General features: G+C 39.7%; 1 protein-coding gene across 3 annotated transcripts in view; it reads right to left on the minus strand.

Annotated features, from left to right (window-relative positions):
- Positions 1-11,762, minus strand: part of PPP4R4 (protein phosphatase 4 regulatory subunit 4) — a 131,096-nt gene extending 119,334 nt beyond the window's left edge. For 2 of the 3 annotated variants that reach the window (XM_072623898.1, XM_072623901.1), the window contains exons 1-2: positions 11,297-11,761; positions 9,489-9,562 (exon numbers count right to left, since the gene is read on the minus strand). In XM_072623898.1, coding sequence (XP_072479999.1) covers positions 9,489-9,562; positions 11,297-11,413 — 191 coding nt within the window. In that variant the 5' untranslated portion in view covers positions 11,414-11,761. Of the gene's footprint in view, positions 1-9,488; positions 9,563-11,296 lie in introns of all 3 variants that reach the window. The other variant, XM_072623899.1, reaches the window with a different exon arrangement.
- Positions 11,763-12,130: the final 368 nt, after the last annotated feature.

Below are 12,130 nucleotides of genomic sequence, written 5' to 3' on the forward strand. Positions count from 1 at the left end.
TCTCTCTCACTCCAATATGTGCTCCTGATGTTATCTGGAGAAGTAAATCATTCAGTTGGAACTATGTCTAAAATAAAAGTATGTAAGTTCTATGTGAGAGTCTAAAGGATTCAAGGATCCCCGAATAGGTACAGCGTAAGTGAGATGTTTTGGCTACTCATTAGGTTTTGTTTTTGTTTTGGGGGTGGTTTTTTTTTGCTTACTTTGCAGGTTGGAAACTATATTTCAGGTTCCCAAAGTGGGTGATATGGTCCCCTGGAACAATGGGGGGCTGTTCATAGTAGTTTCAGGTATAATTGGTGGGAGGTGAAGAAAAATAAAGGGTCAGTGGAAGCATAAGGAAAGAAGAGAAGAAAATTTTGTTCAGAAATATAGCATACATCAGCCACAATATGTGTGGGTAATGACTTGCTTACAATATGATACTGTACATGATGGAATATTGCATCATCAAAATTTCAATGCAGGAAAAGACCCCATAAATTTACAATTAAATTGTTAAACTTAAGATGGGTCATTTTTAAAAAATATTTTACTTTTTGAAATGACACAAATTTCAAAAAAAAACCATTAAAGGATTAAAGAAAATGGATTTCCAGAGAGGGGCACTGAGTAATTTTTTTTTTGAAAAGGGAATGGTAGGCCAAATAAGTCTGGGAACCTCTGTTCTACCTAGTTGTGATCCCTAGATAAGTCACCTCTGGATCAGTGAGGTGATATTGAATTTCTTTTTTAAATCATTCAACTATATTATTTTTCCATTTAATTAATGTTGTGACAATATTGTTTTCTATTTTTTTCATTAAAAATTCAGGAACTTTTCAGGAATAATAGGCTTCACTATTCATGCTGGGAATCTAATCACTTTGGCAAAAACATTTCTATTGGAAAGTGTCTTACGAATTTCAAACAACCAATTTACAAACTTTTTAGAATATAACCTGTTTGAATCGGCATTATACTCAAACTAAGAAAATGCACTGTTCTCTTTCACAATCTTAATATCAAAGTTTCTGACAGTAAAACGGTTCAATATATTTAGAATTAGAAGAGGCTTTAATGATTCAGTCAAACCCCTCATTTTCCGGAGAAGAAAACTGAGGCCCACAGATGTTAAGTGACTTGTGTAAAGTCACCAGTAAAGGACAGAACTAACATTAAAAACCAGTTTTTCTGATTCCAATTTCATGTTTTTTCCACTTGTGGCCTTTCTATCTAACAATGAAGTATTCCACCCAGTCATAATTCTTAAGTATTAAGAAAAAGGATAACTGCTTAGTTCCACTGTAAATCTTTGCTATTATTATTATAATCTGATGAAAAGAAAAACACTACATTGTATGCACTATCACATACTGAAATATAAGTTTTTGTAAATCATGAAATCTTTATGTACCAACAATCCTGTAAATCATAGTAACTTAAAAAGGGGGAATTAAAGAACAAGAATGTCATATTTTCATACATTTCTATGTTACAAGCAATATATTATAAAAGTTACTATAACTTAGAAGTGGCATCTAAGGGGCCCTTTCTGTTGGAAAGACTTGTACAATTTTGGGGACCTTGTAGTAGTCCTAATTCTGAAAGTTGTCCCTTTTTCCTATAAGATGGCATTAAAAAAACCAATTCTTGAGAAGCATCATTACAAGGCACAACATAACCAACTCAAGGCTGGAAACAGGAGATACAGTTGTTAACGGTGGCTGGTGCAGACACACTGCTTTGCTTTGGGGGCAAATCTCAATTTCCTCATTTCCAGCACTACAATCTTCAAGCTCTTTCATTTGTTGCTCCCAGGCTTAGAAACGCTTTCTCTCCTTACAGTCTCACAGAATTCCTTGTTTCTTTCAAGACATATCTCAAATACCCCTTCTATCTGAAGTCTTTCCTGATTACCTCCAGAAATGACCTTTCTCTCCTGAAACCACCTTGTATTTCTCATGTGTATACATGTGTCTATGTGTAAAGATGCACATTTATACACACATATTTACATGTGGCACAATATATTCATATAAACAATCACATGCATGCACATATACATACACAGAGACATGCATACACACACACACACACATATATATATATACAAATAGATATATACACATATACATATTAACATATGTGTATGTGGGTATTTTCTCTGGAAAGAACTTAAGCCCACCGAAAGCAGGGACTGGTTTGGTTTTTTTTGTATCCCTCACAAAGAAGGCACTTTTAAATGTTTTTGATTAATCTCAATTCTCTATAATGGTTAATATTTGGCTAAAAGGTAATGAATATAATAAGTTCTAAAAACTGAACACGATAGTTTTACCTAGATTCAAATCCCAGGACTTCTGCTTACTACCCATGTGACCTTGGAAATCACTTAACCTTTCTAGACTTCCATTTCCTCTTTTGTAAAATGAGAAAAATAGACTAAATGATTTCTAAGATCCCTTTCACCTCTACATCCTATTGACTTATAATGCATACAACAGAGATTTCTATTTATATACAGCCACACAGTGATACAATAGTTCTACAAAAAGTTTTTTTAAATTATAGTTTGCTTTGACTAACTAGCTATGTTAATAAAGAATGAAGTTTGTAACGTACAGGTCAAGGGATTAAACTAATACCTTGCTACGGATGAGCCAGGTCATGTAAGCTCTATAATTTGCATGGTTACATTTCAGAGGTATGCAGTCTTCCCTGCTTCATTCAAATCTATCTGACAATGGTGCATATGAAGGATTTCCACTGCATACTTTAGGACTCAAGTAGTTTGGATCTATCTATACCAGGAATAAAAAATAACTATTCTCAATTCTCTCTGAATCGGTCCACATGTCAAGCACCAAACTCTCCAATGTAGGTGGTAAGAGTAGAGAAATAATCTTGTTAATTACTTTTACCTTAGAGAATAATAATATGCTTTGGATTTTAAACTTTTTACTTTTCTTCCTGAAGTCAGCAGAACAATTCTGCTTGCCACTGATGCTATCACAGGGAGAGCCTTCTGAAGCCACAACTTGAGTAAGAAAAAGGAAACAGGGGCCTCCTATGGCTATGGCTGTTCCTCATCACAAGGCCCCCAGGAGGGCAGATGAGGGGGAAAAATCTCCAATACCCTCCCTCTGTCTTCATATATCTATTACCTTCCCAAAACAAGTAATCCGTGTTTCACCGAGGACTAAAACAGGCCAAAAAGACTTGTCCTCAATGATTTTAGTAAGCACTTGATATCTGAGATGTAAAACGGCACTGCAACTCATTACTTCAGTACTTCATTGAGTACTGGTCTCTACTCATGTTTCTTTTGCAGAAGAGCATCTTATTATTACACCTCTTCAAAATAAGAACTATCTAAGAACTATCATTTGATGGGCTATTCTTTTGAAGAAGACCCTTTCAATGGTCTTCAGGAGGTCAAGCTATTGCTGGTAGCACTCCCAGAGAAAAAAAAGCAACTTTCCAACATTAGCTTTTGCCTCCAACCCTAAAGCAAAAACTGGTATAACTGTATAACTTGCCTCTTCTGTGGAAGAATACTATAGAACATCTGTATTTGAAACCAAGGGTGATGCTTAAAGACAAATCATAAAATCTCCCTTCTTTTTAAAGAAGATGATATAAGGAAAGGGTAAATGGGAAAAAGGGACTACAGGGCTAATCTTATAGATAAGCCAAATTTCCCTGATATACAGCAGATGAAGAACTAAAAGGTATTTCTAATGATTTTGTCACTTTTGCCTCCTAAAATAAACTGATGAGGACATCTTTTGTTTGGGCCATATAAAGCTCCCCAAAATTCAGTGATGTTAAATAGTGATCAAGGCTGGAAAAAAGAGAAGAAAACAGAGAGGAGGAATAAAAGTAGCTTAAGCAAGGGGATGGAACATTGCTTGGATACATGGAACATCATTAAGGTGGTTGTGTATCTGCTTATTACTGCATCATGAAGAGAAAGAAGTCAAATATAATATACCAGCTTCTCCAGACCACCAAAAAATGCTTAGCAGAAACAGGCCTGAATAGAACCACATTGGGCCTTAAAAGCAAAAGTACATGGTGAGGAAAAAACAAAGGGAATAGTGAAGACAAGAAAAGAAAGGGTACGACGTAAGACTACAAAGGAGGGGAGAAAAAAATTCCATGTGTCAGTTTTCTGTTGAGCACAGCAACTAGGATGCATACTTAAAAAGACAGTTGAAAAAAGCTAGATGGAACCCTAAACACTGCAGTTCTTCCTCACTGTCTTACAGCTACCCAGACTCTAGTGTTGTACTTCGAGGAGAGGGGTGCTGGAGTTCTTGGGTGAGGGAGTTACATCCAGGGATAAGTAACAGCCACAGCAGATAGAAGTAGTTTGGTTTGTTTTATTTCCACTGTTCCAGCTGCAGAAATCTCTCTCTGTGATGTCACTAGGGGGCAGCACTTACTCCTAGAAAATGGGAAGAGAAAGTAAAAAGGTCAAAGTTTAATGTTAACTTTCAACAAGCCAAAAATTAAAAGATGAACTTTCTACTTTATCTGAATTTCCCTAGTAAAATACAAAATAAAAATTGGCAGAATTCATTTTAAAAGTGGGCAACGTAAAAATGAATTTAGGCACTATTCTTTACTTTTACTCATTTTAATGGTAATACTTTACAGAAAAGGCATTGTGGTCAGAAAATGCTAATCTGTAAAATATTTCAATAATAAAGATGCTTTTGACATAATTTCAGCTAAAGTACTTATTTATATCTTGGGATAATTTTGCCTTATGACAATTCTTATTAGTAACTTATTACCACCTAGTGGGTTACTAGACAACTAACAGAACATATTTTTGTTACTAGTATTTATTATCTAACTTGATTGCTTCTGAAATTTTGGTGGCAAGAGATTACGTGGCATTTTTTATTCCAACTAACAACTTCTATTTCCATAATAATAATAATAATAATAATAATGATAAACTGATGGGTATATAACATTTAAGGTTTTCAAATCACTTTACATACTTTGTACATTATCTCATTTGACTCTCACACAAGAGGCTTATGACATGGGGTTACTACATGTAATATCTGCCATTTTACAAATGGGGAAACTGAGGCTCAAATGGCTAAGGGAGCTGCCAACTCTAAGATTGTTATGGTAGGTACAAACATTATCCCCTTTTAAAAGATGAGATTATTGAGGCTGAGAGATCAGAAGTGTCTTGCCCAAAAACCTAAACCTATACTAAGCAGCAGGTCTGGGACTGAAACCTAGACTTCTGAAAGGCCAATGTGCTTTCACTACACCAGTAAGACTAATTCTACAAGCAATCATTCACAAAAAAGAAGCTGTGAGAGGGTTATTATTTTTTGGTAATTTTTACCTATAGAAGTGAGAGGTCTTTAAGAAGAGGCTAAATAATGACTTGTTGGAGATGTTGTGGATTGGATTCCTGATTTGGTGAGATGATGAACTAGATAATCTCTGAGGTCTGTCCTAATTCCACATCTATGATTATCTTACCAAGTATTAAAAGTAATTAGAGCACTTTAGAAGCAAAGAATATTAAAGTATAAAATAATCAGTTAACATCACCACCTACAATTTTATATGTTTTCTATTTGTATACAGAAAAGAAAAAACAATTTGGTTTAATTCTTGTAGAAGGTAATCTTCAAAAAAATACACTTGATACATTTTATTATTATTCAGTACTCTTTATACGTAATACAACAGGTATCAAAGAGTGATAAAAAGAAATATAAAATACAAGTCTTGTGCATGAGGAGGTTATAATCTATTTAGGAAGACAAAACACACATGGCAATCTATTAATAATATAAAACTGTAGAGAATTAAATGTTTTCAAAATTCTTAAAGCACTTTTTAAAAAAATGCTATATATCAATATGAACTATCATTACTGTTAGACAAATTAACGTGGGCAGTACGCCCAACTGAAAAGAGAAGTAATCTATATAGATGAGAGCATCAGCCAATACTTTTAAAAATTAGAGGGACTTGAGTTGGACTTTAAATATGAGTAAGATTTGAACAAGCAGATGCGAGGGGGAAAGACACACCAAACAGGAAGAACAAGATGAATAACAAATAGCATTTACAGAGTGCCTAAGAGTTTGCAAACGACTGACCTCACAACAACCTACAGAGATATGCAGGACATGCTGCACATAAGGAAAGGCTGATGCTCAAGGAAGTCCAAGTTTGCCTATGTTCCCAGCACTAGAAAATGGCTGATTTAGCACCTGAACCTATCAGTTGATTCCTCATTTGGTGCTCTTTCAAATAGATAAGAAATGGATGTTCTGAAGACAATTATCAGATCAGTTTGAACAGAGATGTCATATGGAGGAATTAAGAGTTAAAGAGATTCTGGGTAAAATCAGACTAAAGAGTCCTGAATGCTAGACTGAGGAATTGGGACTTTATCTTGAAGGCAACAGGGAGCCACTAGAGGTCTCTGAGGAGTGGAGTTCATGATGACAGTGTCTTTAGAGGCTTAAGTAATTAAAAATATTAAAATATTTTATGCACTATGCATGTTCCTAAAACTGTATGCCAGCATCCCAAAGAAAAGGCAGAACAGGAGAGAAAGGTTGCTTTGGTTATTGTGACTAACCCTACAAGCTGTGGCTGCTGGTCAAGTTGCTTTACTATACTGCTACCATGCCACTATTTGGGCTTTCAAAATTTTATTTATATAACATCACTACAAAAGTTCTTCTATTTTAAATGTTCAAATACTCTATATTCTGAATTAATAGTTTTGAAAATAGATTCCCTATATTATAGGGTAAATTAATAATCAATACATTATTTTATAAGCATAAAAATATTCACTGACAATATAATTATATTTAATGTCCAAATGGTAGAAAGAATCATATATATGAAGCATTTTCTTTAGTGTTGATATTTGACTGTCCTAACTTAATATGCTCACAATTGCTACAACTTATATGATGACTTAAATGTTACAAAGCACTTTTCTCACACCTCTGTGAGGTAAGTAGAACAAGTGTTAGTCCTACTTTACAGAAGAAGCAACAAAGGCTGGGTTGAGCTAAGTGGCTTGCCCAAGGTCATTCTGCCAATCAACAGAACCAAAATTCAAACCTCAGTCTCCTGATTGAAGGTCCAGTGCTCTTTCCACTATTCCATACTGCCTTACCTTTTTCAATTTCAGAATATGAAAAACAAAAATAAAAACAAGGGCCTGATCTGTATAAATAGAAAAATAAAAATATCTGAAAGACATAAATACAATAGGGAAAAAAATATTAAGTATCTAAAAAACAAGAACATTATGTTCAGGGAAATGGAAGAAGAGTAAGAGGACAAAAAGATAATTGGGCTCAGAATGTGTTAACTTCTAAGGTATTCAGAAATATGATGAATAGGATGGATAAATTAAAGAAAAAAAATTTTTAAAAACACACACATGAGCCAGGTTCATTATGTTATTATCAAGGTAAAGTCCTAAATAAACCTAGGTTAAACAAATCGAAAATATGACAAAAAATTTAAGTAATCAAACATGGCTTTATCCCTTTAAAAACTGACCTAATAAATGAAATTCCATTTTCCTTTAGGAAGTAGAGAAAATAGGAGGAACAGAAAAACAGTTAGAGTTAGAGAACCAATAAAATTGAAACTAATTCTTTATTCTAAGTCCTCTTGCAAGGAGCTACAAGATATACCACCCAAGAAAAGATTAAAGGAACAGTCTCCTTTAGGACTCTTGTTGAGTAAGAATGGAAGGAGCTATCTTGACAAGGACTTTAAGTCTCAGAACTATATTTTGACCTGAGTATGAAAAAAGAACTCTGACAAACTATTTAAGAGACTTAACTACCAAAGAAGGGGAGGGGGTGGGGCTTGCAGGCAGCAAAATGGAAAAAACCAATCTTCGGAAAGCAGTCTAGTCTCAGATAACTCAAATAAAGCTTCTACTGTTCAGGTAAGTAGGGCAACAATCTAAATTTCCTGATTGCAAGCCACAGTTTTTCCACTAAATAAAAGACATTTGTAATGACGAATTTTAAACTCTAAAAGACTTTAAGTTGTAGAGCCTACATTTGTAATAGGAGTTTCCTCATACTAATGAAATCATTGTCTTAGTCCTATACTTAAATGATACATGTTACATATAAGGCTTTACTCAAACTTTCACCAGTGGCCTACCTTCACATAAGAAAGAGGTTATTAACTATTAGAAAAGACAAATGATTATTCATGATAGTTACTAAAAGAAAAAGTACTTCGATTAGAGATGTACAGAAAGTCAAAATATATAAAACCTTGCATTAGCCTCTATGCCAAATGTTATGCCTGCAGCAAAACACACACACACACACACACACACAAACCTACCACCACCACTACCAATATAAATACATAACTAAATTTGCAATGAAGATATTTCCATTTAACTAAAAATTTGGAAATGATATATGTCATAAAAGGTAACAAGAAGGACAAAAAAAAACCCTCAACATTTTCACTGGCATCTACAAACATTTTAGAAATACACTGCTTGGAGAAAAGAGATAATTGGAAATACAGTAATGGCATGACTGAATTAAGATCGAGAACTCAAGATACCAATGCTTAAACAACTAAAGAAATGGAAACCATGAGTATCATAGATCTAGAACCAGAAGGCACTTCAGAGGCTATTCTAGCGCATTTCCCTCATTTTACAGATGAAAAACTGGCTGAGCAAGGCAACATGACTTGCTAAGAGTCACACAAGCATCAGAGGCTGTATTTGAACCCAGTTCTTCTGACTCCAAAATGAATGTTACTTTTTCTAAGCATCACTATGTTAATATTGTTAAAAGAAAAATAAACTTTAAACAGTTTAAGAAAAACTAAGAAACTTGCCACCACTCAAAACAATTAAAGAAAAAATGCAGTAAGGAAACTCTGTGAGATAAAATACTAGACATATCAAGATTTCAAGATTTGATTCAATGTCAAAAAGTAGGTTTATGGAGCAACCAACATTTCCAATTAAGATTATCACAAGCTCATGGATCTCAAGTGATAAAATACTGAATTTAAACAGTAACATAATTTCCTTTATTCTGTCATCAAAGTGAAAACGCTTTTATCATTGGCATGCTACAATAAATATTATAATATCAGCTGCTAGATGCTCTTTTTTCCCATGGCAACTCACTGACTTGTAAAAGCAAATGCAGGAGACAAGAAAAGAGTGAAATTAAACTCAGTTTATATAGTGGATCTTTGAAGCTATGTCTGGATCTCACTCTAACAAACTGTTTATAGATTTCATTATTTACAAATTATTAAATACATGAAAACATACCTAGATGAAATTTTTATGTACCGAGGCACAAAATGTATTCAAAAAGCAGTATGCCAACTGATTTGGTAAATCTGCGCTACTCAAACAAATTCGATAAACATTGGTTTCTGCTGTCAGAGGAAAAGATCAGCAATTTGACAGTAAGACTTGGAAATACCTGAGTAGATAAACAGCCCTTTCAATATCATTGAGTTCTTCATCAACTGTTAGCCTTTCTATTTCTTCTGGTGTCTGTCAAATGTGAAATACAAATTATGTAGAAAATTTCTCAGGGTCAACTCTGGAACCCATTCCCCCACCACTCCAAATGCTAAAAACTAAGAAGGAATTTTATCTTCCCACAAAGATCAGTGAGATCCTATCAAGGGGCTTGGATTGAAGAGAGGAACTTCAAATTTCAAATACTGAGGGAAGGAGGGAGGAAGAATCTTTTTTCCCCCACTATTTATTAAACAGGAATGACGGCTTGAAAAGGGAAGTCATTCTCAAGTATGAGTGTTCCTTCACCTTCTCTGCGAGGTCTCCTCTTTCTGGATGTGGGAGGTGGAAGAGAGGAGTAAAGGAAAGGGCTCCCGGTGTGTAAGGAGTGCCAGTAGCAATCGGAGACAAGTGTTTTCTCCCCACTCATTCTGCCCACTCCCCTCCTTCTCCCACAGCTGCTGAGGCTCTGGAAGAAGGCAAGGGGATAGGTCCCTCGGGAAAGGCTCCCTTTGCTTAGAGACCCCCAAAGAAAAGGTGGGAAGAAGACCAAACAGGGGCCAGAGAATGAAAAAGGGCTAGAGGAGAAGGAAGAGGAGAGCCTGCACAAAGCATCCAGGCTTTCCTCCCCGCCTGGAGGGGCCAGCGACCACTGGGGAAAGAAGGCAAAGAGGGTTCGGAGAGGGCTGGGGACATGAGACGGGACCTGGAACGAGTTCTTTCTAACCTTCCCCTCTCCACCTGCAGTTCACTTTTCCACCCCCACTGATAATAGGGCAATTACAGGGAAATGCGGGTGAGGAGAGGGGCTGCGGAGGTAGGATGGGAGGAGAGGTGATGGAGATGCCTTCTAGGTGCCCACCTTCCCTTGACTGCTGGGGCAGAGAGGGGGAAGAGGAGGCGTGGAAAGGTGCTCTGGGCATGAGCTGGGAGAAAGCAGGACAAGTTCTCTTCATCCCCAAGTTTGGTTTTCTTAAATCCTTGGCTTACTGGGGAGCTGGCGGGGGGATGGTCTTCAGGAGCCCCTGACTAACCCGGGGCAGTGAGGATGGGAAGGCTTCTCTTTTCCCCAGTCTCCTGCGGCCCCAGAGGATGACTGTGGGAAGGGGGGAGGGGAGGGCAGGGAAGCAGACAGTGCCCCTGGAGATGGAGAGGTGGGACCCCAGATGGGATGGGCACCGACACCCCTCCTTCGGCTGGAGCCCCCGAGGACGGTTGGGGAAGTGTGATCATCCCGACCCCATCCCTGCTGCTCTCTGCGTGAGTCAGGGGAAGACGCAGGGGTGCCAACACCGATGGGGATGGGACGGAGCCGGGCAGGAGCTTTCTGCCCCCCTCACTGGAACCCCTGAAGATGAAGGGAGGTGGGGGGCGGAGAAGTAAGATGGCACCCCAGACTTCTCTGGGGGAGCCTCTCAAAGACTCGATGGGATAGGATGGGGTGGCATGGGGAGGGGGGCTGGTGCTCTCCCCACCCTCACGTCTTGATCTCCTGGAACCCATGAAGATGTAGGGGAGGCGGCGGGGAGGTGGGATAAGACCCCGGACTCTTCTGCGGGGAAGCCCCGCGAAGACGCGGAGGCGGTGGAGGGACCCCCGGGGAGCCCCCGGACGGCGCGGGACGGGGTCGGGTGCCTTCCCCTCGCTCGCCTCCCTCGCCTCCCCCGCCTCCTGGTCTCCGGGACCCCCGGGGAGGAGGGGAGCCCCCGGACGGCACGGCACGGGACGGGGTCAGGGGCGGGGGCCGGCTCCCTCCGGCGTCCGTACCTTGAGGCTCCGCCGCACCGGCCTCTCGATGATGGTGAGCTCCTGCAGGTCCTCGATGTAGCCGAACAGGCTGTTCTGACTGAAATCCATCTCGGCGGAGAGCGGCAGCGGAGGCATGGAAGGCGGGCCGCCGCCTCCTCGTCCTGCGCCGCCGCCGCCCGGCTCGGACCAGCCCCGGGGACTCTCGGGCCCAGCCCGCCGGCCGGGACACCAGCCCCTACTTTTTTTTTTCCCTTTTTCCCCCGCCCCAGACTCCCCCCTCCCCTTGAATGGGAGAGGGGGAGGGAGGAGGGAGAAAGGGGGAGGGGCTGTGGGGAGGAAAGGGGGAGGGACGAAGGGAGGGAGGGAAGGAGGGAAAGAGGGAAGGAAGAGAGGAAAGAGGGCGGGCGTGTGCAGGGCTCAGGGGGCGGAGAGAAACAGCCAGAGCCGCGCAGCTCAGGCGCCTAGTCCGTCCAGAACCCCGCCCCCTCCCGTGACGTCGCGTGGCGTCCTCACGCAACCGCCGGGACAACGTCACAGGTACCACTCCCTCCCTCCTCCGAGGCTCCGCCCATTCCTCCCACTCCTCCTTCCACTCCCCCTCCCTCTCCCCACCTATTGCTCCCCTTTGGGTTAGGTGGACTGGCAGTGGGCTCTTTCTCTGCTCTAGTCCCCCTTTTCTCCTTAAGAAGCGAATTGTCCATTCCTTTTCAGAAATTAAGGGAAAGGACCTGAGGAGGAGAAGGAGAAGGTTTTGGACTGTGAGGAGGAGAACTTGGTGGGGGGCGGGGCTCCTCCAAAAGTGTTCCCCCCCAGATTGGAGGATAACCTGGAAAGAAGAGGTCCCTTGTGTTT

This window comes from Notamacropus eugenii, chromosome 7, assembly GCF_028372415.1.
Source record: "Notamacropus eugenii isolate mMacEug1 chromosome 7, mMacEug1.pri_v2, whole genome shotgun sequence".
NCBI classification, from domain to species: Eukaryota; Metazoa; Chordata; class Mammalia; order Diprotodontia; family Macropodidae; genus Notamacropus; species Notamacropus eugenii.